The 27,222-nt window shown below is 38.3% G+C and overlaps 1 protein-coding gene across 5 annotated transcripts in view; it reads left to right on the plus strand.

The window, feature by feature from the left end:
- cntln (centlein, centrosomal protein) overlaps nucleotides 1–27,222 on the plus strand; it is a 178,794-nt gene that overhangs the window by 630 nt on the left and 150,942 nt on the right. For 2 of the 5 annotated variants that reach the window (XM_077232326.1, XM_077232325.1), the window contains exons 2-8: nucleotides 807–945; nucleotides 3,450–3,524; nucleotides 6,350–6,436; nucleotides 8,410–8,498; nucleotides 9,964–10,048; nucleotides 15,992–16,126; nucleotides 16,725–16,874. In XM_077232326.1, coding sequence (XP_077088441.1) covers nucleotides 931–945; nucleotides 3,450–3,524; nucleotides 6,350–6,436; nucleotides 8,410–8,498; nucleotides 9,964–10,048; nucleotides 15,992–16,126; nucleotides 16,725–16,874 — 636 coding nt within the window. In that variant the 5' untranslated portion in view covers nucleotides 807–930. Of the gene's footprint in view, nucleotides 1–806; nucleotides 946–3,449; nucleotides 3,525–5,458; nucleotides 5,716–6,349; nucleotides 6,437–8,409; nucleotides 8,499–9,963; nucleotides 10,049–15,991; nucleotides 16,127–16,271; nucleotides 16,633–16,724; nucleotides 16,875–27,222 lie in introns of those variants that run through there. The other 3 variants (XM_077232328.1, XM_077232327.1, XM_077232329.1) reach the window with 3 other exon arrangements.

The raw sequence follows: 27,222 nt of genomic DNA on the forward strand, positions 1-27,222 counted from the left end.
AGTTATGTTATATAGTATGCTATATTATATTATGTTCAAGTATATTTAGGAGTTTTTTTATTTTATAGTGGTCATGTTCTAGTATTGCTGGTGTAAAGACTAACCATTATGTTATGATAAGAGCTATCTCTCTGTAACAAAACCCTTAAAAAATCATGCAGACACTGAATATAGGCCTATTTTCTTCTTCTTCTTTTTTTTTTTACATTTCTACCCAGACTCTAAAATTTTTAAGTAAACAATTTAAAATGAATTACTGAAAATGTTATAATAATAATAGGCCTAACAATAATTATTACATTACACACTTTAATTTAATGTAAAATTTAATTTTAATAAACAAAACCAACAGCTATTAAGGGGCATTTGTAATAGTTGTCTTTAACAGAATAAATGACCTAAATTGAAATGTGCAATGACTTTACGACTAGGCCTTCTTTAGGACAATTGGACAGAGCTAGAATTTTTTTATTACGGTGTGAATCAATGATATTGAATGTGTTAGAGTCAGACTATTGTCCTTGTTTTTAATAATTCCTTAATTAATGTTCATCAGGTCCAGTTTTACCCAATTTGACTTAAAGGAGAGTACCCCTACAACACACACACACACACACACACACACACACACACACACACACACACACACACACACACACACACACACACACAAATCACTAAGATAGTTTGCTTTAGAGATGTTTGAGGACACTGATTTCATATATCTCCCAAACTTGTGTCCCCAGACTGTCTGAACATAGCGCTTATAAATGTTTAATAATAGACTTGTTTCTTTTTTCCTATAGTGCGCTCAGAGATTGATTCTCAAGAGTGAAAGCTGAGGAAAGTAAAATGACAGACTTCTCCATTGGACCCTAAATCCCAAGGCACTCATTTTGATCAAGCTGAGTGCCTACAAGCCCCACTCACATGTTTGGTCAAGAGGTAAATAATAGATCAGGGATTAAACTTGTGTAGAATTTGTTCTAGGGTAACAAGCTACACACTCCCAGGATATGCATATTCATCTGATGTGCAAGGCCATGGCAGAGTAAATACCATATGCCCGGTAGTTAGAGATCTTAAATCCCTAATTAAATGAGATATTACTGTACATTGCTCCCTGATATTAAACAACAGAACAGAGAAGATAGACCTTAAAAGAATTATGAGTAATGGACACATTCGCATGTTCACGTGGGTTCAGTTTCCTATCATTAGTCTTGGAATGAGTAATTCTCATTTTGATGTTGTATGTAACTTCTAACTTGTACTGAAGTGCCATTAAATTGTTTTGAAAACAATTTCATAATCCTTTTTCAAAATTATATTGTTACTCTGCATGAAATAAGCTCAATGTAGTCAATAAAATGTCCTCATCATATGGCAAACCATCCTCTAAGTGCAATGAACAAGTGGAGTCCATAAACTCAGCAGCTTGACTCCTTTATTTGCTCAAGAAAAGCATGACATTAAAGCAGCTTCCTTTCTGAAATCAGCTGCAAAAAGCCACCTGTGGGACCCGAATATAAGTATTGGTTTATGTCCGACCCCTTCCAGTTGTCTAATTACTCAAAGGGCAGTTGATGATGAGCTATTGAACCTTCAACCGGTTTTGGTCCTTTGGGACGGCCATCAGCTGTCATAGACTGTGTGTCTGTTCAATAAATGCCACACGTAGTTCCTGTTTGTGGGTACTGAGGAAAATGTCAAGCTGATGGTGTCGCTTGACTTCTGGAAGGAGGCCATGCACGTTTCGCTCCAACTTCGCCTTTCACCTTCAATAAGGAAGTCATTTTTTGCCATTGATCTCTTGTCTTGTGTAAACTTTCCCTAAACATCCTAGCTTGAACATTGATTCACGGTAGAAGGAAACAAAGTACATATTTGTTAGCTATACTTGACGCCATACTTTCAGATGATAATGGCCATGGACACCCCTTTGCACACATTCATAAGCATAAACAAAAACAAAGGAGTGAAAAGGTTCTCTGTGTTTGCCAGAGGCTCACATTATTTGAGCAGCATGATCCTCTCAGGGGAAATCTGATACAGCCTGTAGGGGAATCACTTCGCTCCTTTTTCCCACAATTCAACAGAGACACATGGGGCAAGCATTGCTCCCTCCACCCCGCAGGCTCCCCTTTCTCCCCCCATCGCCCACAGGAAGAGAGCCCACTTATCAATCCCCTCATTATCCAAACCCACTGCCTGGTAAAGACAGTTAGAAGGTCATCAGATGGAGCCAGAGACTCATGCACGGGGGACAAATGCTCAACAGTGGAGCTTGTCCTGGGATGCAGAGCATTCTGTGGGAGCTCCGGGTGTGTTGCACGCAAGCGGATGGGCGCGTGATGGCAGGTTTGCCAATGGAGAAGTGGAGAGGTTGTAGGTTGAATGCCATGGAAGCCACAGAATAGATGACTGACTGTCGCTGCTATGAAGGAGCTGGATTTTGCAAATGCCTTAGGTTCACTGCAGTTGCATTACAGAGAATTATATTAATAAAGAGTTTAGGACCCACTTTAACTATATTTACAAATAGTTTTGTAAAAATAATTAATCATCAGAGCCAATGCACCTATTTTGTATGTTTATGTTTTTCCATTGTACTAATATTTAAAATAATACTGGTAACACTTTATTTTACGATGTCATTGTTACATGTTACATGCAGTAATAACTATAAATGATGCATGATTACATGCAACTAACCCTAAACCAAACCAAACCCTAATTCTAACCCTCGACATGTTGTTATTTATTATTACTCAGTACTTAAATGTATAATTACAGTTTAACAAAGACACCTTAAAATAAATTGTAACCAAAATAGCGTTATATAGTTACATATGTGATTAATTTCTGTAGTCACATAACCCAACCATGCCACGGAACCTCCTAACTTTAATTGAATCCAACCTCAATACTCAATTTTTTACACAAAGTAGTTAAAGACACCTATTATAAAGTGAGATTAGATTTATTTGTTTATTATTATTATCATGTGGTATGCCCTATCCCTTATTATCATACATTGTCTTTTTTTGTCATTAACACTTGGTTTATGCACATCCTATTACATATTTATTTACTCCAAACTTTTAAAGAACCTGCATAACGTAATTTGGTTACATTTCAGGATAAAACAATGGACGTGGGAAGATGGATAGGATAAAATTCTATTTCCCTTTTAAAAACCAATATCCTGGGGCACATAAACTGACAGAATCAAGTTTAAAGCATCTACACTATCTCAACTGGATTTGCACACCCACATGTTCATCCTCTGGGAAATGATGTGTTGTGCTCCTCTTTAAAATGCCTCTCATTTCCATTCCAAAGTGACACTGCCAGGTTTGCAGCCAGCATGTTGACAAATCGAGCGTCTTGTATGTTTTTATAGCATTATAAAGTGCGACATTCTTTTCTTCCCCTCTTTATCAAAGGTAAACGCTCAGCAGATGACAGTCCTCCTACCTTGGATTGCAGGCGGAGAACCGGGGTTTTCCCAATCCTCTGTGGTGAGATACTTCCCGTGCTCTGCCTACTCAGCCCACCAAGGGATTGTCAATGCTTCCTGATTTTATGTGCTGCATGGTGATTCGGTGTGAATACATCTCTGTTTCTTAGTGACATGGAGAAGGAGGAACAGATGAGTTAAATGAAATAATTTTATTTGACATCACCTTAAAAATACTGTGGCAGCAACAAAGACAAAAGACAGGATAGGAATTTGACAGGTTATGATATAAGGTTGAATGCTTAAAATCACACATTCCTGCTACTAAAGCATTAGATAAAAGTAGGCTAATTACTAAAAGTAAAAAAATATAAATCTAAATAAAATTCTAAATACAAAGGCAAGAACAACAAGTGAAGAATAAAAGAAAGGTTTAAAACCTAAATACACAAAACAAATAAAAAAGAGTAAAAATTTTTTTTTAAATAATTAAAAATTAAATGATAATAACAACAGGATTTAAAAAAGTTCAAAGTTCATACCTTTAAGGTAAGAAATGATTTGAATGTGTTGTACAGCATATAGGATCACTCAAGGATATTCTGTTTTTATTATAGGCTAATTATTTTTATTCTCTATTTATCTTTTCTGTTTTTGAATCCAGATTTAAACTAAATAGATAACTGGAAAAATTACAACATTTATTTCCTACTTGAACAACATTTGCGTGGTTGTCTGTTGATCTGAACTTTTTACAGGCCTTGGGGGTTGTAAATGGAGCATGTTACATTTGTGACGTTTGGCCGCTGTTGCTGTTTGAACGGAAACTGATATTAGTGCCAGAGAGTGCATGTAAAATCACATTCGGAATGGATGACTGGTAACCATCGTCAGTAAACAAAGGGCTTTGTTGAGCAAGAAAGAAAAAGTTGATTCAAAAGTGCCATGTGTCTGCACTCCTAAAAGGGGCAGATGTTGCAAATTACCAGCCAGTCTACTGCCTCTGAAATCGCAGCTCAAATGAGCATCCTAATGAGAGGCACTGTTTGCGGGTCAAAGAAAAGCCTAATCACGCTAAGTCAATTGACTTCTTCTGGAGCAAGAGAGCATTCAAGCTCCAAAGCAGATGACCTGCTGTCTGTTGCACTCCTGCAACCTCCTTTATATCTGTCTAATCTTGTTTCCGTGGTTTTAATCATCTAGCCTTTTGACTATGATGTGACTCTAGCCAATGAGGACAGGCACTGTTGTTTATACTCCATTATACAACCATTATGCAATGAAAAAATGCAATAATAGATGTACCTTAATGAAATCAGAATGATACGAGAGTACAGGCTAAATGATCATTTATATTGTGTGAACAAGATAAACAACCCTGGTAGACTCTTTAGGAGCTTTTTATTTAAATAGGCACATTGAGAAATAGGTATTTGACTTACAGTGCTGCACACCTGGAGTAATTGAGCACTATGAGTGATATGGTAATATTCAATATGCTGAACAATCATTTTACTGGCTAACATTTTACCATTGGAATTCAGCAATATATCGCTATAATGTAAATATAAGCTAATAACCACATTTTTTTGAGTTTTTGCTAAATAATATGGTTATTTATCCTTACTACAATAAAACGTTGGCAACTTGATATTAACCAAACCATTTGAAAGAAAGAAGGAAGCTTTTTTCCCCTCATATTAATTTATTATGATTTACAGTTGTAAAAATTGCTGTAGTAACTGTTTTTATTAATTGGAAACTATAATTACCATGGAAACTACTTTGTAAGATATTTATAGGCCTAAGGAAGGTTTAATTAGCCTAATAGTTATTTTATACTTTTTATGCATCAATATGTCTTGCCTGTGAATGTCAACAACATCAAATATTAGAATAGTTAAATCATTTAGTAATATGTTCCGTGTATAATACTGATAGCATTAAAATGGTAATGTTATATATGAAGAATGTCCATAGAGACCAGAAAACCGTAAAGTGTTTCGGGCTGTCGTGAAGGGTGGTAAACGGCTCTGTATCAAAACACGGAACTGGCGCGATCATTTGAAACAGTCCAGGCGTTTGATAGTATTTTCTCTTTGATGAGGTCCGTTTTCTCTTTTCCCGTTTTAGCCTTCTACATGATTTCATCATGTCAGATGCGATCCGAATGGTCTTTAAATTAATATTGCAGATCTTCACTTTACATAAACTGTAAGTTCAGCAGTATCCAATCCAAGGACGCGCTGCAGGTTAGAAAACACACTTTTTTTAAACGAGCAGTTGTTTTGGTTCACCGAGCTGTTTTATTATTGTCTTATTACTCATTTTTTAATGGATTATTTCTGTAGTTGTTCATATGATTTAAATGTTTTAGTGAATTGCTTTATTAAGTGACTGTTTGTTGTGGTTTGATACAGTATCTATGGAGAGTGTTAGGCTAACTAACTTCGTGTGTGTTATTTATCGTGTTGCTCATTCGCCCGATATTCAGCTGTCATCGTCCGAGACCTATCTCTACACAGAGTATCTATCTATCTATCTATCTATCTATCTATCTATCTATCTATCTATCTATCTATCTATCTATCTATCTATCTATCTATCTATCTATCTACCTGGTTTTATTATAGTAAAAGTGTAGGAACCATAGTTGTTTTTTTTTGGAAGATTCATTATTATTTGTATAACTACAGTTTTACTACAATGGTTAAAACTAGAGTTAGCATGGCAAAACCATGTTTAATGTGTGGTTACCATGGTTTAACTTTAGTAACCATGTTTTTTTTGTAGTAAAACCATGGTTAATTTTAGTAAGGCATCCATCCATCTACCTATCTATACTGTTTAACTACGTAATGCTATAAATTAAATCTTTTCTGTTAGGAACTCATGGACTCAAAAGACAATGAACGTGTTTTGCTCCTTGAGGAACAGGTGACGAGTTTGTCTGAGGACCTCGCTCAATGCCAGGTATATTAAACCATTTATTTGTCAAAGTAATCTTTCATTTGTCTCTTTTTCTCTGTCTCTGGCTTTAGTGACTCTTATTGTTTTCCACGTCTTCCACTAATGCAACAATAAGCTAATAATCAAATATTCTAAGATAACACATCAGAAGCTTGTATAGCCCTTCCTTAGGATTTGTTTATTTAATTATTTATTTATTTTTTGTGTGCAATTGCAGTGCAAAGATGATCAGACTTCTATCTGATATGTCCTCTGTGTATTAAACATTAAACTCATGTGACTTATCCTGCATATTGTTAAAGCCCCACCAGGTGGTGCCTAAAAACAAATGCCTGCATTGTCAATAGTGTCTCAAACTTGTAATCATTAAGTAATTACAAGTTAAGTGACACATATTACTAATATATGTGCATTTCTGAGCACATAGCACTTCTGAGCACTTACTCCCGGACAACGTTACCACAGATTTTGGTAACTACTAATAGAGAAGAGCTGTCAGTTACTCAGTGGGTAGCCTCTACTTACAATAAAACAATGTAAGACTTACTCTGACCTACAATAGGTTTACATCATCAGAGGATGTCGATTGACTGTCTTTTTTCACTTGCCTGTGGTTCACAATTGATTTTTCTCCCTTTTCACCTCTAATGAAAAGCGTGTATGTATAAAGAATCACATATCATTTATGTAAAAGGCACAATGCCCATCCATCGACTGCCATTAACTGCAAAATGTTTCTAGTGGACCTAAGAATTATCAGGGAGGCAGTTTTACTTTATTAATATTTGTATAAATAGCAACATTCAATGAGTGAACTCATCCAGTGAGCATTCATGGTCTGCTGTATAAGATAAATAATTCATCAATACGACTGCCTTTCAACATATCAAACACCTTCCATGCCATGAGAAAATCCCTGTAATGTGTGGGAGTTGCTCAATCTTCTGATGTAGTGAGATTAAGCACTTGTGAAGAGACCACCTATTTGATGGAGGACTTTTCTTAATTTGTCATTAAACACAATGAAGACTAGGATCAGTGAGATCTCTATTTCTATTCATTTGCACAGCCTCTCTCTCTCTCTCTCTCTCTCTCTCTCTCTCTCTCTCTCTCTCTCTCTCTCTCTCTCTCTCTCTCTCTCTCTCTCTCTCTCTCTCTCTCTCTCTCTCTCTCTCTCTCTCTCTCTCTCTCTCTCTCTCTCTCTCTCTCCCTCTCCCTCTCCCTCTCCCTCTCCCTCTCCCACATGCTACTTTGTATGTTTAGCCTATGGTCTACCAAGGTCTGCCTGCACCATTTAGTAAATAATTAATTAGACACTTTTGAATAGGGTTTAAAATGCATGTACTAATTGGACACCAGCAGATTCTGTAGGGATTTATGACTTTAATCTTATAATGATGTGGACATAATTTAACAGATAATTTTATATTGAGTTGATCTTGTATAATTCAATTTTTTTTTATTAATGTCAGAAAATGTAGTTTTTAGATGTCTCTCATTAAATGTAATGTAGCTTAAAAATCTTTGAAAGCCATTTTTTCCCAAAGACACTTTGAATTGTAAGTGTGTTTCTTGCATGGCTCCCTGCCACCACTTTCTTCTTTAGGCAACTAATGAGTTCAGATTCTATTTAGTTTTGTTTTGCTTTTTGTTTCTGTATGACTCTTCAATCTTTTCTCTATGAACAGGATTTCTCTGATTTCATTTTTCTCTGTTTCATTTGTTAGAACATAAATATTTCATGCATTTTGATGGTCAGTTTCGACACTATGATATAATTTACTGATATCAAACAACCTGGCATGTATATCATTGACCATATTTCAATATATATCATATACTGTATGTTGGGAAGAAATGAATACAAAGAGAAACTCAGAACTGGAAGTTGCTACTTTTTAAACTACTTTTTATAAGCTACTTTTGAGCATCCCCAACAAAAATAATTGTATTACTGTTGTATTTGCTTCTAATAGGCAGACAAGGAGTTTGTGTGGTCACTTTGGAAGCGGCTTCAAGTGGCCAGTCCAGACCTCACGCAGGCAGTGAGTCTTGTAGTGGAAAGGTGAGTCGCATTGTAAAGTGACCGATTTTTCCAGTTCCTTACTTCTGTTGAATCATAATGCTCTTACGTCTCAGACTTGAAATAAATGCTGTTTCTGCCAAAAGAAATCTCTGATTTGCCAGCACACATCGCAGTGGTTCTGCAGGGGTGTGTGTTGGGTGGCTGCGCCGTTGAACGCAGTTATGAGAGAACCCGAGAGCAGATGATGATCTAAACCCCCTCTTATCCTCCTCATAGACTCCCTCCCTCTTTTCCCATCTAAACGCTAAAAAAACTCCTCTTTGAGGGATATACACTAGATTTAACACGACTTATGACCCTCAAAGAGGGTGTGGGGAGCTACAAATGTGGCATGGGAACGTGTTGAGGAAAAAAAAGAGAACAAATTCGCAATGCTGAATGATTGCCATTATCATGGCTTTTTTCTTTAAGTTATTATGATGAGGTGTAGATAGAGCCACATTTTCCACATGGGAGAAAATAGAGGCCACTGGCATGGCTCTGTCATTATTTGGATAATATTAAATAAACCTTTCTGCCACCTGATAAAAGGTCAGAGATAGGTAGAACTTTTAGTGACCAAAAGCTCAAGCTTAGAAAATATGTTCCTTGATCTAAAAGCGATGATAATTAAAAGAGCACCAGCCAGGCTAAGTTCTCCCGTATCTCTCACGAGGTCCTTCCTCAGGCACAGCCAACTAACCAAGCTGCTTCTCAAAGAACTGGCAACATGTACCTGAGGGCGTGTGCATATATCAGCATAGCGCCACACGGGAGATTGACATGATAATTGTGCTGACTCTGTGAAGCACACAGGCTTCTGGGAATTCTGGCCAGTCTAGTAGTGAGCGAACGCTTGGCTTGGGATATGGTTAACATCACCAAGCTTCAAGGCAGAGGTGTACCCTGAGGAGAGCCGTATCATGTCAGATGTCCTCAGGGAGAGTTGGAATGAGAAAGGGTGGAAGAGATTGAAAAAGTGAACCAGGGAAAGAAGGATCCCAGGTGAGTGGCGGCTGTTCAAACAAACTTGCCCCAATTGTGATTCTTTTGTCTTTTCCCCCCAAACACCTACTAAAGAGGGTTAGATTCTGAAAGGAAAGGAGTGTTTGTGTTCCCCAGTGAGTAGTGTTCCTGTTTTGATATCCCGATAATTACTGATACCTGGAGACTGGAGTTATATCCCATCATTCCCTGTTGTCCCTCTGCGGAATAAGCTTAGAGAACGCGCTGAGTGGTTGAAAGGCAATTTTGCCTGTTTCTTCTCCCAGAGCATCCAGTCTATCCTGCAGTGTTTTATCTCCTAACCAAGCATCATTGTTGCATCATCCCAAATAGATTTTCAAATGTGAATGGCTACAGCATTCGTTGAGGCCAGTGGATCAGTTCACCCTCTTCTGTAATCCATTACTGTGGCAGCCTGCGCCACTAATTTTGCTCTTTTGTTCAATCTGTGCTGTACTAGAGAGAAGCAGAAAGCTGAGAACAAGGACAGGAAAGTTCTGGAGATCCTTCAAGCAAAAGACTACAGAATCCAAGAGCTGGAGAAGGTACTGTGAGAGCTTTACGCAGCTCTGGAATCAACTTAAACTGCAGCCACAGGTGTACAGACATGCATGTGGTCCGAGAAACCTTAGTCTCTACTTTTTTTAATGAGCATCTCTGACTGCTTGATAGATCTGCTTGGATGACAGCTAATGATGAAGCCGTGTTGTTAATTCACCTTTAATCATGCCCCTTAATGAAACATCTGTCAGTCGGCTTCATTAACTGCTCTGTCTCTTCACCAGCAGTGAGTCCGTCAAACATGTCCACTCATACTGTTCGTTTGTGTAAATAAGATTAGCCATGGCTTGATAACCCATAGCAGACCAAATTCCAACCTGTTAAACACCACACATCGGCTCCGACAGCATGACAGTATTATTAATTATTATGAAATCTTTTTCATCCCAGGAATTACGCTTAGTTTGTAAGCACCGTAGATATGAATACCTAGATTGCACATTAGAAACTATTGCTAATTACAGTGATGCGTCTGCTCATCTGCCATATTGGAAAGGTCAAGATCTGCCTGGAAGTAAATTGACAGATGTGCTTTGCAACAGGCTGGAACAGTCCCTTCTAACGATTTTCTCAGGATTTGATTTGTCATAAATGTCAGTTACAAGTTACATGCATCAATATGGTGCACTTTGGAAGTGGAATTAAAAGCTTCCCTTTTCAGTGACCAAATTAAAGAGAATCAAAAATGTATTTGCATTGACTTGTACCCACTGATCTATATAGAATGACTGGATAGCTCATGACGTTCTAAACTGCCATCAGGCAGTGAAGCCACCGGAAGTGTTCGAGCGGCCATCTTACGATTCCCTACCAGCAGAGGGCTCCAACGGCCGTTATACAGATTTTGGTAGCTTCGACGGTACTTTTAAGATGACCCGCTGTGCAGCATACAAGTGTAAAACGACGTTCACAAAAGGATGTAGAAAAACTGCCCACAGGTTGTAATTCAAGCCCTATAAGTAGTAATTTATATGTACAATTGTCGCTATTCCTGTGTTGTTTTCTCCGAGGCAAGAGTAACTTAATTCTTCTACTAGTGTTGTCAAAAGAACCGGTAATGTTACCAGATCGGTACTGAAAGTTTGAAAATGGGACGATACGAGCATTTCATTCTATATAGATCAGTGCTTGTACCTGACCTTGAAAATGACTCAAACCTCTTTTTAGTTGTGATACTGTCCACATTACATTCACACTGTTTTCTTTTTATAATCATAATAATATAAATATTATTACTATTATCATTAGTATTATTATCTATTAGACGCGTTGTAATCACTGCACTGTAAAATAAAATAAAATACAATTGCATATCAAGTATTAGTACAGTAGTATATTAGTTTATTTTTCACGTTTCTTTTGAAAAACTGCTGGGATATCTATGAGAAATGTTAAAGTATTTTCAGTTTATTATCGCGTTCAGCGGGACACTGCGATACAACCGAAAAGGGCACATTTGCTTTCACTATTAAAGGGGCAGGGGTTCGGCCACAACCCCCCAACCCACCATCCCCCTATCCCCCTCACCCGATGAGAAGCACTGATCTTTCGTAAAATGACAGATTTAGTATTTCTTTTAATTTCATCTTAACTTGTCATATTATGCTGTTGTGTTTTATTTTTTCTGATATACATTTTCTAAACCATAAACTATACTTAAAACCGTATAATAGCAACGGTGCTGCATATCAACATGGTGAGCTGATATTTAGTACTACAGTACAATTGTGTTGTTACTTTTATACAACAATTCTATAAACAAGACATTAATATTAAATTATGTTTCTGCCATAGCATCAATCTTTGAATGTTGCCAAGCAACAAACAGAATGGAACAGAGTATATGAGTGGACCTGAGCAACAAAGAAAATTCCCATACTCCACTCACTTGGGAGAGAAACCCTGCTCTAAATGATCCTGAAGCATAGAAAACACTGACAACTCCACTTACATTGCTCAACATACTCTTGTTTTTGGGAAAGCTACAAAAAACATACAAGCAGAGTAATACAAATAGTGAAACATTTGAGTTCTGATGTCTTCATATCAGCACTATATATGAAACACCACCAATCAAATTTGGCACCCAGAACTAACTGTTGTATAAATCACATTTAATCATTTGAGAAATGTAAAACACGGCACTCATGGTCGGGCACATATTGATGCATCATCCATACAGTTTTAAATTGTAAATAGTATTTATATCGGTATAAATATATAATGAACTACTGATAATAGATAATTTGATGGATATACAGTGTGTTATATGACCTGCAGTATATTAACTGCACAAAATACATTATATAAACCATAAACGTGAAATGTTGACAGTTCCAAGATGACAGATCTGTTGACATATCCAGAGCAAGTGCATACCATTTCTATGTATTAATGGTCAGCAATACATGGATTTTTGCACATAAATTTATTTCATTTGTTTCAGTTCCAAAACCAACATTGAAAATTTGATATTTTAGTATGCAATATTATTAAGAGATTAAAAGTTAATTTATAATTTTGAATGAGTCAAGTTTTCTTCTGTCAGGCTTGAATTTCAGTGGCCTGTTAGTGGAATATCGCCATTTTGCCCAGTTTGAGAAACTCATTAATAGTCAGAATTCTGGGTACCACTCAAAACCACTGGCATTCGTCTCATCCAAATTTTGCGCCAAATGAACCCAAATGTGATTAATTGCTTTTTCCTTCCTTGGCCCTGTGATGGTCTGCTGAATCCTCATCTCATCTCTACATTTCCACACTAACTTTGACCAGCTTTCCTCCCACCCCACCCCCTTCCATTACCCCTCTTCTTCCATTTTTGTAACATAATTAGCTTTCATTTTTGAACTGCACTGGGGATTTCTAATGCTAATCTCTCTGTCCTAGACCTCTTAACTTCTTTAAACCTCTTTTCCTACCAATCGAGAAGTACTGGGGTTAAAACAGTGCTTGCCTACCTCATTATCAACATTCTGAATTGAGCTTCACTTGTGCTATAAATCTCTATTAAAACCTGCATTTGCATGGTGCACAGACTGAACATAAGTTCTGTATCTATAAAGATTCAAGTGATTTCCCCCAACATGGCAATTAATTGCCTCCCACAGCTCAGGGCTATTTTTGAGATATCAGCGTTGCGTCTACACAACTGGTTAACGTGTGTGTTAGCAATAGGAGTGCATTAACGGAATATCGGAGATGGTACAGGGATATCTGTGACCAATACTGAATATTTGCACTGAACACAGAACATTTATTAAAGGCTTAGTTCACCCAAAAATGAAAATTCTGTCATCAATTATTCACCCTCATGTCATTCCAATCCCATAAGACTTTTGTTCATCTTCAGAACACAATTTTTAATGAAACCTGAGAGATTTCTGTCCCTCCACTGAAAGTCCATTCCAGCAAAACTTTGATGTTTTGAAAAGTTCATCATAAGGATATTGTAAAAGGAATCCATATGAATCTAGAAGTTTAATCATGGGTAAATATGTCCACTTCATATGATGAACAAATTTAATCAAATAAACATTGATTAACGCACATACATAGAGCTCAACAAATATTGTATAGGGAAGCACAACCGTTCTTGGTTGACATGTGGTTTATCATCTCTTTATGAACTTTTTGAAATCTCAAAATTTAAGTCCTTGAAGGTACATTGTGTAGGAATTTCTCCCAGCTAGCAGTGAAATTGTATTTTGCATTCAAACGAATTGTGCTCTCCAGCGCCTCGCTTTTTCAAATGCGTGTTGCATCTACGGTAGCTGTTATGTACCAAAAAGCTATGACAGGATGTCTTCTAATAGCACTTCGTTGAGTTTTCCTTCGGGTGAACAGGTTTGTTATTTCAAACAAACTGTAACTTGACACAACGAACAAACAAATGTTAAAGTATGAATTACTGACTGACTTAACGGGGCAGTGACAACAAGCGCCTCTCACTGCTCTGCTCCTCCGTTTCTGCTGCTTTCAGTTACGTGACGCTGGCTCTGAATGAAAACGCGTTGGCCTAGTACTTTTTGACCCTCTCTGCTATTATAGTTTTTCAAGATGGCCGAACTACATGGAAGCCTCCGTGGACCTACCCGTCACATGTATATAAAGATAATAAATTCTTCGTTTATGAGGATAAGTCAGATAATTTGCAGAGGTATTTGTACACCATTGAGGACATATTTATGAATAAAAATATTGATTTCAGATAATAAAATACCTAAAAAGCTACACATTGTCCCTTTAAGTTCTAAATATGCTTAATTTTACAGTCTGCTGTTGTTTATTACACTTTCTGTGTATATTCCACTGTCCATGAGACATGTTCAACACATGCACACTACGGCTGATTTATGATACTTGTGTTGCATCGAAATAAATGTTTTACAGATGAATTTAACATGTCCATTTAGCCGAAAACCAAAAATAATGTTTCCGAAATTGAACTCTTTACGCTGTTCAAAGTTTTCCTCTAAGTTGATTTAGTAGTAAATTTCCTACTCTAGCATAAATGTTGCTGAAGTGAAGTGCACCTGTTGTATCTTCTCCACATTGTGGATAATTGACAGCTACGCAACTACCACTTTAACGCTTCAAAAAATTAATTAAGGAATCGTAAAAAATAATCCATGTGAATTGAGCGCTTAAAGGGGCAATGTGTAGTTTTTTAGGTATTTTATTATCTAAAATCAATATTTGTATTCATAAATATGTCCTCAATGGTGTACAAATACCTCTGCCAATTATCTGACTTATCTTTCTATACATGTGACGGGTAGGTCCACGGAGGCTTCCATGTAGTTCCGCCATCTTGAAAAACTATAATAGCAGAGTGGGTCAAAAAGTACTAGGCAAACGCGTTTCCACAACGCGTTTTCGTTCAGAGCCAGCGTCACATAACTGAAAGCAGCAGAAACGGAGGAGCAGAGCAGTGAGAGGCGCTTGTTGTCACTGCCCCGGCAAGTCAGTCAGTAATTCATACTGTAACATTCGTTTGTTCGTTGTCTCAAGTTGCAGTTTGTTGGAAATAACAAACCTGTTCACCCGAAGGAAAACTCGACGAAGTTCTATTAGAAGACAACCTGTCATAGCTTTTTGGTACATAACAGCTACCGTAGATGCAACACGCATTTGAAAAAGCGAGGCACTGGAGAGCACAATTCGTTTGAATGCAAAATACGATTTCACCGCTAGATGGGAGAAATTCCTACACAATATCCCTTTAAGGACACATTTTCAGAAGAGGCACAATCGCTTTATACACTGAAAAGATTGAATTTAGTTTTTTTATTTACATATAAACAATAAGAAAAATTTATATAAACGAACATAAACAGAAGCTCAACCAAATCTGCTTAATGCGCGACAACAAATCTCTTGCTGAAGCTCAAACTTGCTGCGTACTACACAACAATTAAACTTGTTGGTTCTTGCACGTCAAGCAAACATGTTTGAGCTTCTGTTTTTTCCTGATCTGATGTGTGTCGCTGATGAATGTTTATATATGAATAAAAGCCTGTATTCAATCTGTTCATCATATAAAGCAATCGTGCCTCTTCAGAAAAATCGGACTAAATTCATATGGATTAGTTTTATGATCTCTTTATGAACTTGTTGAAGTGTCAAAGTTTTAGTTGCGTAGCTGTGAACTAACCCTTTAAGCATGCTTTTAGCTTTATCGTGTCCTGCTGTACAGTACAGCAAAGCACAGCTAATTCCTTGGAAATGTAACCCATGTCCCGCTTGCAAACATTGAGCAATACAGAACGAAACGCCTGTAACATGCTTTCCCGCATCACGCAACAACTGACCCCATTACACAAACTATTAATGAAACCTAACGTTCAGTCCTGTAAACGCTCATACCCAAATTGCTTGTGACTAACGGCTGTCTCTAACGATCACTCATGTGGCTCTTTAAACAGAAAGTGACGGCACAAGAGCAGGAGATAAACAACCAAGTCCAGCGGTTGGGTGGCAGTGAAGAGGAGTGCAGTCTAATGAAGAAAGAACTGGCAGCTCTGCAGCACAGGCTGGGGAATAAGAGTCGACAACTTAAGGTTTGGACAAATTTCCATTGGCACCACTTTTAAAGTGCTGCCTTGTGCCTGTGACACACTGGGAAGAGGGGGGAGGGGGGGGGGCTACTGACAAGCCCCTGGAGGCAATCGCCTAAGGCCTCAAAATCCCGGGTCGGCGGCAGGGTGGGGGTGGTAGTGACAGCGGGAAAAGCAGCTAACTTTCTCAATAAATACTTAATGATGGCTGAGCAGAGGAAAGTGTGTATGTGATGTGGCTTATCCTTAATTACCTACTGATGGGACTGGCATGATTAATTGATAAAGTGAAGATCTTGGGAGGATGTCTTTGCAGGGTCTCTCTTAGCAAAGGGAGGGAAGGATAGTACGGACAAAAAAAGAAAGGGGCGAGAGATCAGCATCAAAGGCAGACTGGCAGGACTAATGGGCCTGTAGTGGAGCTATTCTCATTAGAGCTGTCATTAGAGCTAAAGATGGCCCCTGCACCAGGCTACCTGCGTTGGGTTCGGCTTGCCCTGCCAACGCAGGTGAGCTCCAAACCTCTCTCTCCGGCCCTGCCCGCTCGGCCGCCCTTTCATTCCAGCGCTGCAACCGTCTCTCGCTCTCTTTTCCCCGGCAGGAAGCGAGGAGGCAGGCGCAGGAATGCGAGGAGGAGGGCAGGCGGGCCCTGCAGGAAGCCAGGCAACAATTAGATGCTCAGCATTCGGCCTCTCAGGCAGAGCTGGAAAGATTGCGGGACCAAGAGGCCGTCAGCAGTTCCAGAGTCAAGGTAAGGTCCCCCGCTTCGCATCCCGTTCTTTTTTTCTTCTTCTTCTTTTTTTCTGCCACTTTCTTAGCGGGTTCATGTAAATGAACTTGTCTCACAATGCGCAAATGTTAAATATTGATAGATATGTTTGGAGGGGGGTGAAATAATGACTTGGTGGGTTAACATGGTGGGCCCAGTTTTTCTTTTCCCCACTCAACAGTGGGAGTGAACCCCGTGCAACGTGACCAGAGCTGTTTTACATGTGCCCCGAATCAGTCCTGCCTGCTGTCGCGGTGCTCAGCGACTCAGGCTATAATGACCTACTACAGACGGAGCAGGAGCTGTTGTTAGCATGTTCCATAGGGCCTCATTCAGCATTTGTGTATGTTTAATAGGGCCTGCGTTCTCTTGGGTTGAGTGTCACTCAAGCACCTGTTTGATTACCTGCTTTACATTCAGATTTGTGTTCATTACTCTCCATGGGGAAGAGCAGAGGCAGATCTGTGTGGACCTTAAACTCTAACTAGTCCAATTAAATTAGACTGTAGTGGTGCTCGGACTCTGTCCCCTTTCCTCCTGCGTTCTCTGTCTCTCTCAGTGCCCCTGTCAGCACTGGCTAGTTTTTAATGAGGGCTGGCCCGTGCTCTCCCTGGCCTGAGCGTTTGATGCTCGGCATCTGTTTGCTTCTCATTATCTCCATCAGTTCCTGTGATATGCTGCTGATAGGCTTCCCGCTTTAGTTGCTCATGCTTAACTTTCCTTCTGTTGTCTTTCTTTTGTTTCTTATTAGTTTGTGCTGACTGCTCCCTGTCAAGTGGGTCTATGACAAGTATGAGTGTCCATGATATAGTAAATAAATAATCTCTTAGAAATCTACAGGGGAGCACCGGTGACCAATTTCAGTTTATTTTTTTATTTATTTTTATATTTTCTGGACATGTAAAAAGTAATAAGTCTTTCTAATCTTGGCAAACTATGCATCGTTAAGGCCTTTTCACTCCAAGGATAACTATAAAGGGACAGTTTTACAAATCATTCTAAATTTAAAAGAATAGCAAAGCCCACAGAGTGATGCTATCGAAACAGAGGAACAATATAATTTAAATAACTTTCAGAACAATAATTTTTTTCCAGCTGATGAACGATACGGCTGGTCAGAATCCATCCTGCTTAAAAGAGCTGGAGCAATTTACTAAACAAACAGAGGGGCTACAAATTTACTACATTTTACTAAAAAAGGGCTTTTAGGCCAAAAGTGTGCTGATTTGAAGAAAATCTTATCACTTATTTAAGCTTCTCTTTTGTTTATTTTCAGTGTCTGTATTCACTCTCTCGTTTTCATTCAATCCCTCAAGTGGACTATAGTGGACTTATGTAGGGAATGGTGAATAAGGGTATAGGGGGTGATTTTGGACATACTGGTTTATACTCGCCACGTCCGTACGAAAGTGAAGGTGCGCGTGGCATAAATGATGTCATCGTGGTGTGGGCGCTCCCATTTCGCGTGGTGGTGTGCACAGCATTTTATGTAACTTTGTGTCTGGCTCCACTTCCGAAGATGCTTGACATCCTGGCAACTCTGGCCAAGCAGGTATATCTGTACTGGCCCAGTTTGCACTTGTCTAAATTAGTTGCATACATTCACATTTACAATGATGGTCCACATTTAATAAAAATGTTCATGAAAATAAATTGAAATGTTTAATGAAATTATAAATTATTTAAGTCGAGATTTTTTTTTAAAATTTAGCTTATACATATGTTCTCATATCCATAAATTTTGCTCTAATGTCACAAGTGATAATCTCAAGGTTTACTGGGTTTTCCACGATTCTTTGATTCTTTTGTAGTGTGGGTTTGGTGAAGTGTAATAAAAACAAAAAATCTCACTGCTGCATCCTGTGGGGTATTCTAGAAAGCAAGGTTAAAGGGATATTTCATCCAAAAATAAATATTCTGTCATAATTTACTCACCCTGAAATTGTTCCAAACCTGTATGAATTTCTTTCTTCTGCTGAGCAGTGCGCACAAAAGAAAATAATTTGAAGAATGTCGGTAATCAAACATACTATGGAAGAAGTTAATGGGTTCCATGAACTGTTTAAAACACAAACGTCATCACAAAACAACAACCCATCAAAATAAAATAAAATGTGACACAAATATATTACTGTTGCACAGTAGTGTGTACCTCTCAAAGTAATGATCATTAAAAAAAAGTCACAAAATCTGTCTTCAATGTTTTAATTTTAACACTAAACCTTTGTTGTGTGTGCAGTATTTTGTTTGGAAAATGTTTTAATTACCATGGTTTTTGAAAATAAATTTGTATTAAATCATAAATCAAGAAAAATTTGTAATACATTCCACAGGGCCCTTTTATTGTAAAATAAATCAATGTAGTTGTTACATTGTAAATCTACAAATTGAATTGATTAGACATGCTTTCTGATAATTCAAATCTGATTAAACGGAAAAATCTAACAAAATATATTTTAAATTAAATAAAATGTGTGTTAAATTAAGAAAGTTTATTGATTTGAGAAAATTAGTCCAGAAAAAAATTAAATGGAAAAAATGAAATCCAGAAAATGTTTACAAATGTCATAGGGCCCTAGCTAAGCTAACATGTTAGCTAACCCAATGCACCTATTACCTATTAGATGGTCTGCTTGCGCTCTTTAATCCTGCTCACAAGCAGATCCGTTTCCTCTCTGGAGACGCGTTCAGTCTTTCCGCTTGCAAATTCCGCCATGTAAATAGCGAAACTGCCATGGTGCAAAGGGAATGTGAAATTACACTCTGATCGTTTTTTTTGCACGTTACGCCCAAAACACACCCTTTACTCATTAAGAGACAACCTTTTTAGACCATGCACTGGGCGCGCCGACCACTTGTGCCGTGCGCTTTAGACCATGTGCTTAGATCGTTAAAATAGGGCCCTTAATCATTATATTAAATAAAAAAGGCTATGTATATTTTTCAGGTAAAAAGTATTTATTTTATAGTTTATCATAAATATGATTACGTTTTTGCGAGTCACACCACAAGGCATTTTACAACCTGCGCAAACACTGCCTGGTCATAAAAGGCTAAAGGCAGGGACGTGCACAGGGGGGTTGCTCAGGTTGCCCGGGCAACTGCCCATATGCCCTTCTCGACTCAGGTTGCCCTTCCGAGAAAAAAATTATAAAATCGTACAATGGCTGCAGAATTTCACATAGGCCTAGATAAATTTTTTTATTTATTTATTTTAAATCGCAAAGCCTCATTCACTTCCATTCGTGCACCGAAAGTGAAAGTCAGTAAGGGAAGGGCAAACTGTTTACGTGGCTGCAGCGCTGCACGCGACCGGTGCGTAAGACCCCACAAATTACTTAAGGCCCCGCCTCCATCTCGTGTCATAGCGTGTCAATTAATGTGTACAACATCCATGACAAAATGAAGCGAAACTATCCTTCTGGTCACGAAAAGATGAAGAAGAAAAAACCCATGAGAGTGAATTGCGGGAACAACAATCAGGTAAACTTGTGTTCTCTCCTCTCTAAGTTTGATGTCAGCAAAGTTTGATGTTTTTCGGTCTTGCTAACCTAGCTGGGCAGGCAGTGCATCTCTTGCATCACTTTGTGCCTGACAAAAGTGAGAGTAAAATAAAAAAAATTATTACGTTTGTTTTTGATAAACGACAAAGTGCAACGGTGTTTGTTTACTGCAGCTCGGAAAACATAACCGCGTCGCGTGTGTTATCGTGCGTTCATATGCGCGTGCACGAAATGAAACTCGCATTTTTCAAGCAGAAATATGTGGAGACCAGACATACTGTACAATACATGCACGTGAATGATGGCACTCCCAATCAAAGTCACATTTATAAAACAAGAAACTGATTATCTAGTCTCAGTGTAGTTAAAAACTCTAAACAACTGCACTAATTATGCAAGATAGAAAGCAATGTATTGACAATTTGACATTGATTGACTATTGATTTATAGGCTATATTGAATTTAAAATGTTGATTAGCTGGACATACTGGTCAATATGGATGCACATCCCTCAGTAAATAATAACCATAAATCAAGAATTGCTTCAACATGCATAATAATAAATAAATAAAAATCATACTGATGCCGAAAATACCCAGGCTGTAGAGAGAACCAAAGTTAATCCCAAAAGCCAAAGCTCAGGGTTATAATTTATTATTTTCTTCTTATTTATGTTTACGTTAATATTCACTTGTTATGTCAACATTCTATAGAAAATACTCTATTCAAAAAATATTGTTTGTTTGAACCTCATTCTGTTCTATATTGTTGTACTTATTCTTTGACTGTTTTGTTTCAAGGAGGGAGGATTGTATTGGGAGCACTGAAGTGTCAGGTGTGATTGTGTGGCAATGGCAAATGGTTTTCATAGCTCACGGCGTCACAGGTCAGGTAGAGGGCCCCTTTTGCTTAGGGCCCCAGGGGGAATTCAGGATCGGCCCTGGGTTTAGCAGTCGATTCTGTTCCCTACCGGAATTCCTGTTCCCTTTACGCAATCATACATCAAATCATGCGTAGTTGCCCGTAGCCTACCATCAGAACTGAATACGAGCAAGAAGCACAACTGAATGTACAGGAAGCCCTTTTTTCAGGTCAGAGCAACTGCCCCTCATAATTCCTGTGCACGTCCCTCGCTAAAGGTAATAATAATAATAATAGACTAAGACAAAAAATAAGAAGAACACAGCTGCACACTCATTTGTGTCTACAAGGGTCCTTTCTTTGATATAATTTTCTTGTTCTATGCGTTTTTCTCTGCATATTGCTATGGCACTTGCATTAATGTAAACTTTGTTCACAACACATCATTTTGATATGGCAGACATAATTATTTTTTTATTTAATTTTTATTCAAATATTAAATCTACAATATGTGATTTTTTTTTTCGCCGCTAGGGGTCGCAAACCTCTTACAATAACAAAGGCGTAGGTTTATGACGCAGTGATGAGCTGAATGATGGGACTTTCTGTCAAGCTGATGGATCTAATAATGTTTATAGATGAGTGAAAACATTCATGTTTTTTAACATTACAGTGGAATGAAGCAGGTCGCGATTGCTAATAAGAGACAGACATCACACGCAAGTCCCGTGGATATAAAGGAATAAGGAAATTTAATTCTACCGAACTACCCACAAGTGCTGGATTACTAGCTACTCACACAGGATAGTTTATTAGACGAATTAAACGAATTAAAATGAGGTAACGCAGCGCTGTTTCACTTGGTCTAACGTTACACTATCACACTAAACAGCATTTAAATGTGTGCTGAAAGTTATAATGTTATTCTATTTGTAAGTTCGTTTACTCTATAAAACTAGATCAACTTTAGAATAACATACTGATCATATTCTAACATTTCATCATGTTGAGGTATATAACATTGATTTGTTTTATGTACATTTGGTCACCTGTCTAATAAAGTATGTGCAAGAGCGGTGTCACTGTCAGGTCGTCAGGGTGGGAATTATGTAATTTTAGGGGCAAGGCCATTTGGCCTCCACCTTTTCTTTTTTTTTAGGGGCACCAAGGCCATATGACAGGGCACAAAGGCCATTGAGTTCAATTCGATGGTTTTCCCATTCAGATTGATACCATAACAATCCTAATTTGGAATAAGACATGGATTATGACTTTTTTTAATAAAAAATACATTTTTTACCTTCTGTGATCTGATTTGGCTTCAGATAAAAAAAATCAGACAGAAAATATAATATTTTATGTATAATCAGGCATGAAAACGGTTCAGGGGTGAAAAAGGTGAGAAGGATATTACCCCTCTAGGGGGGTCCGGGGGGCATGCTCCCACGTAAGAAAATTTTATATATACCATATTTTAAAGCATCAATCTGATGCATTTTTAGATGCATTTTTTTGCATACCAGCGCAGTTAAAAAAAATAAAATAGAATTTCTATAACTGTGTTGAACTGATAATCACTCTTTTGTGTGTTAAACAATCTACTTAATACAGACAACTTCATTATAAAGAAAAACAACAAATAAAAAAAAATATGATCATAACCAATCATGACAAAAATTCTATTATAAACTAGATTAGTGGATAACTCAGCGGTAAAATTTAGTCTTGAAAAATCACAAATGTACAATAATTTTATCAAATCTGAACATTTAGTGAAAAAAACATTATTTACTGGGGAACAAATAAGAGACAATAAGTGTAGCACTAAATCTGGTAAAACGTTACACATTGCTCTTTGTATTGTTGTAAAATACATGAATGAAAAACAAGATAAAAATCAGAAAGATCAATTATTTTATATATAGTCTAGGCTACTATAAAATTAAGACTTTTTTTAAATGTATAGCACAGCTGTTTAATGAGGCAGCAACATATGATAGATAGGACAGAACAAAAAAGGCTATTAAGAATCTTTCATTGCGCAAAAGTATTATATGATTATGAAAGGATCAAACACAGTGCGGCTCAAAGTGCTTATGCCCATCCCGAACGCAGAATGATGCGCTTGAAGCAACAAAGAGTCACAGCGCGCAGCGCGTCGAGGCCGCATTGAAAAGTTCAAAGCACAAAGGAAAGACATATCGATGCGTAGTGTATTATACAGTATCTATATATCTATCTAATATTAACATTGAATCATCTTGGAGAGGGTTTCATCTGTAACCGAACGCGACGCGCTGTTTGAATGCTGAATGGAGAATGACTGACAGTCGCAGCGGAGGGAAAAGTTTTCGTTAAATTTCACATCATAGGCTACTATAGTATGGCTTCATATAGTATACCATTCTATTCAATTCAATAAAATATTATTCCTGTTAATAGAAATCTGATGTAAACTGAGAATATATAAATATTTCTCCAAATCTGCACACTTCTGAGCTAAAAGCCGTGAGTGACGTTGTTTTGTGAATCGCTGTCATGACGACAGCACATGAGTTTTTTATGATTGGGAACGCGATGGGAAAAAAAAACGCTTCAGTGCGCCGACGCACTGGTTATGACACTGCACCTGCGCGAATCCACGAACTAATTGAAGTTCAGAGACTACTTGGGTGGCCCACTATGCCACACTGGCGCTTTATACATGGAACTTGGACAGGGCCAGGGCACACAGGCCACTGTGGCCGTACGATGATTTTTTTTTCACGGGGCATGAAGGCCAAAGTGTAGGGCAACGGCGGCCATGGCCGCGTGGCCGCGGTATAATTCCCACCCTGCAGGTCGTGACTCGTGAAGCTCTGTCAAGTCCAAGTTAGTCGCGGACATGGAGCTCTCAGCATCTCAAAAACACCACACCGATATTGATCCTCATTTTAGTTCTCCTTTTTTGTCTGCTTGCTATGGTCTATAATGTTTGAACGAAACAAGAACAGCGTGCCGCTAAATGTTACACACTACGCAGTGGTCCACGTCTGTCGCCATGGTTACGTCATGGCTATGGCAGTACAAGCCGAAACCGAGGATAGCGTGGATATTGCGTCACTGGCAGGTGTCATTTTTCTCCGGGACGGCAGAGAATGCAAGGGGGTAATCCATCAGCCGGAAACTGAAGCCTCGCGGGAGCCGCCATTGTAGCATAACTTCACCTGCTGTTAGCATTCCATTGACTCCCATTCATTTTGGCGTCACTTTGACAGCGAATAACTTTACATCTGAGGCGTCCAAAGACTTCACTTGTCCATTATTTATTTCTAAAGAAACACGACAATGTATAAAAGGCTCCATTACTTTGTATCTTACGTTATGGCCCCGTAGAAGCCATTTTTGTAAAAATAGGCTAACATTTGCGTCATAACCACGCGACTTTCTGTCGCACAATAGAGACATTGGCGTATAGACAGGAGGAGAAGCTCGCAGACAATCTTTTACTGTCTATGAGGCAATCGGGGGGACATAGAGGCATAAAGTCAAGGGAGAAGCCCATAGATAGAGAGTCCATAAAAGCAACGGGACAAAATATTTCAACGTTTTTGAGGAATTAGGTGATTCAGATTTGTCTTGGCACAGCTACCAGAAGATTTACAACTGTCAGACTGTCATCAAGCTCAGTTTGAGCCTGCGCAGTCGCTCAGCCATCAGACAGGAAGTGCAATAATCGGGCTTCACTCTTCTCCGTTGAAATCAATGGGGTCGCTGTGTCCATTTCTTTTACTGTCTATGAGAGAATGTCTAATATGGGGAGAACGTTCACTCAGTAAAATAACGGCTTCTGAACTGGTTGCAGTTCCACTCTGGTTCCATATGAGGGCGCTCACAGGATGAGTGCAGAATGAATGGAGGTCAATGGAGCTATACCCCTAAAAATCCACTTTTCTCAGGATATAATTTTTTGTCTAGTAATTTGAATGTTGTATTCGAAAAGAGATGCAAAGAAGTTACTCATTTGCTTTAAAAAGTATTTTAAAATGTCAATGACGTCATACACATCGTTCCACCAGAGATACTGCTTTACGGCAATCCTTCAGTCACTTTGGTGATTTTGCGCTCTGCACTTTCTTTTTATCGACAACACCGCTAACACAGGTAAATACACGTGCTAGATGAGTTTTTGTTTTGTTGTTTTAAAAGACCACGCCGAAAATACACACACACATTCTGGTCCTGCTTCGGATGCCACAATGCCATCAAGCGGTATCTCTGGTCGTAATCAGTCCTTCACTGACCAATCAGCGTCCATTAGCAGAATGCTAGCGTGTAATGGGCAACAACAACTCAACCTGTAAGAAATCGAAAGGACATAAGTACTCGTTCATTCAACTTTCGACCTATAACCCATGTTGAACTTGCAAAATCTACAATCAAATCTGAGATTTCTCAATGGCAATCAGGTGAAAGAGACAAATTTAGCCGTCTAGCTCCATAGACTCCCATTCATTTTGCACTCATGGCGATCGCCCCCCAGTTGAACTCTGGTGGAACTACAACCAAAATTCGGTACAATAGGGCTTAAAGGGCACTTATTATACCCCTATTTACAAGATGTAATATTGGTCTCGGGTGTCCCCAGAATGTATTTGTGAAGTTTCAGCACAAAATACCCACAGTTAATTTATTATAACCATTTGAAAATGTCATTTTTGGGGCCTGCTTTAAAAAGAGCTGTTTTGGTGTGTACCACCTTAAATGTAAATGAGCTGTATATCCCCGCCCTGCCTTTGGATGAGGGCGTAACTTGTATACCTATGGCAATAAACAGTCGGTAGAAGCAGAATGGCTGAGAGTGAGAGACGAGACCCGCTGTTTTGTATGGCATTCAGTCGTACATGTTTGAACCGGAATCAGACCTAGATGATGAAGAGACTCCGGCAGAAGAAACACAAATGAGAATGGACCAGGACATCTCGGAATGGTTATTTGATAAATGTATGTACTTATAGAGTCGCGTCCCCTTTGCAATTATGGATGTGCAACACACACACAGACACACACAAATTGTGATAACGTTGGCGCACTTTTTTGAAACTACAAACACAAATACTGTGATAACGTTTGCTATGTACAAACGAAATTACATTTATGCGAGGGACCTGTTGCGTCATGTTTACATTACTTGTCGTACAGTTGCTTATGTGGCAAATGTGAGAAGATGGCTACAGAACATGAAAATATATGCTGCAGGGAGATAGAACAGGTATTAATTTATTTACATTTGTAATTGTTGCAAAAAATTATACGTGACATAAAACTGTCTGACGCTATTTGTTGTATCGAAGGTTACAAGAGCGATGAAACAGCAATTTTGATGTCTTGTCTTTACAGAAAACATGCACAGTTTTTAATACAATATCTTTAAAAAAAATATTTATAAACGTGTGGTTACAAACTATACAAACAAGGTTTAAATTATTACACAGACATCCTACGACGACTACAACAACTTTAGACGCATTTGTTGTTGAATTGGCTGACATAGACTGAAATGACTATTTGCTCAAAAATCATAAAATACTCTTACTTCTACCTGAGGTGACGTTGGATCGCGAACAGTAGGCAACGATCCACACTTGAGGATTAACTTAGAAGCAAGACCTGCTTTGAATTGACCCTCGTTCCCAAAACAGTCTGTCAGAAAATGATTTACGCATAAATAAACGTATTTTGGAGGTTTAAGTGGCGCCTTTCCTTCCTAAATAAAATCCATCCACTGGGTTTTCATTGGCTCTGATGTAGGAAGTAAGTGAAAACTACTATGAACATTATTACATCCCACAACAGAACAGTTATGTGAGACATTTTTGACACGGCAGCACAAATCGTCAGAACACCGGCTGTCGTTGAAACAATGAAGGCTGGTGTACAGATCACCGAGGGCGGGGTCTATGCCAAAATCACAGTGTCAATCAAAC

This window comes from Siphateles boraxobius, unplaced genomic scaffold (genome assembly GCF_051911475.1).
Source record: "Siphateles boraxobius isolate OS27281-9 unplaced genomic scaffold, OSU_SipBor_1 17, whole genome shotgun sequence".
In the NCBI taxonomy this organism is placed as follows: domain Eukaryota; kingdom Metazoa; phylum Chordata; class Actinopteri; order Cypriniformes; family Leuciscidae; genus Siphateles; species Siphateles boraxobius.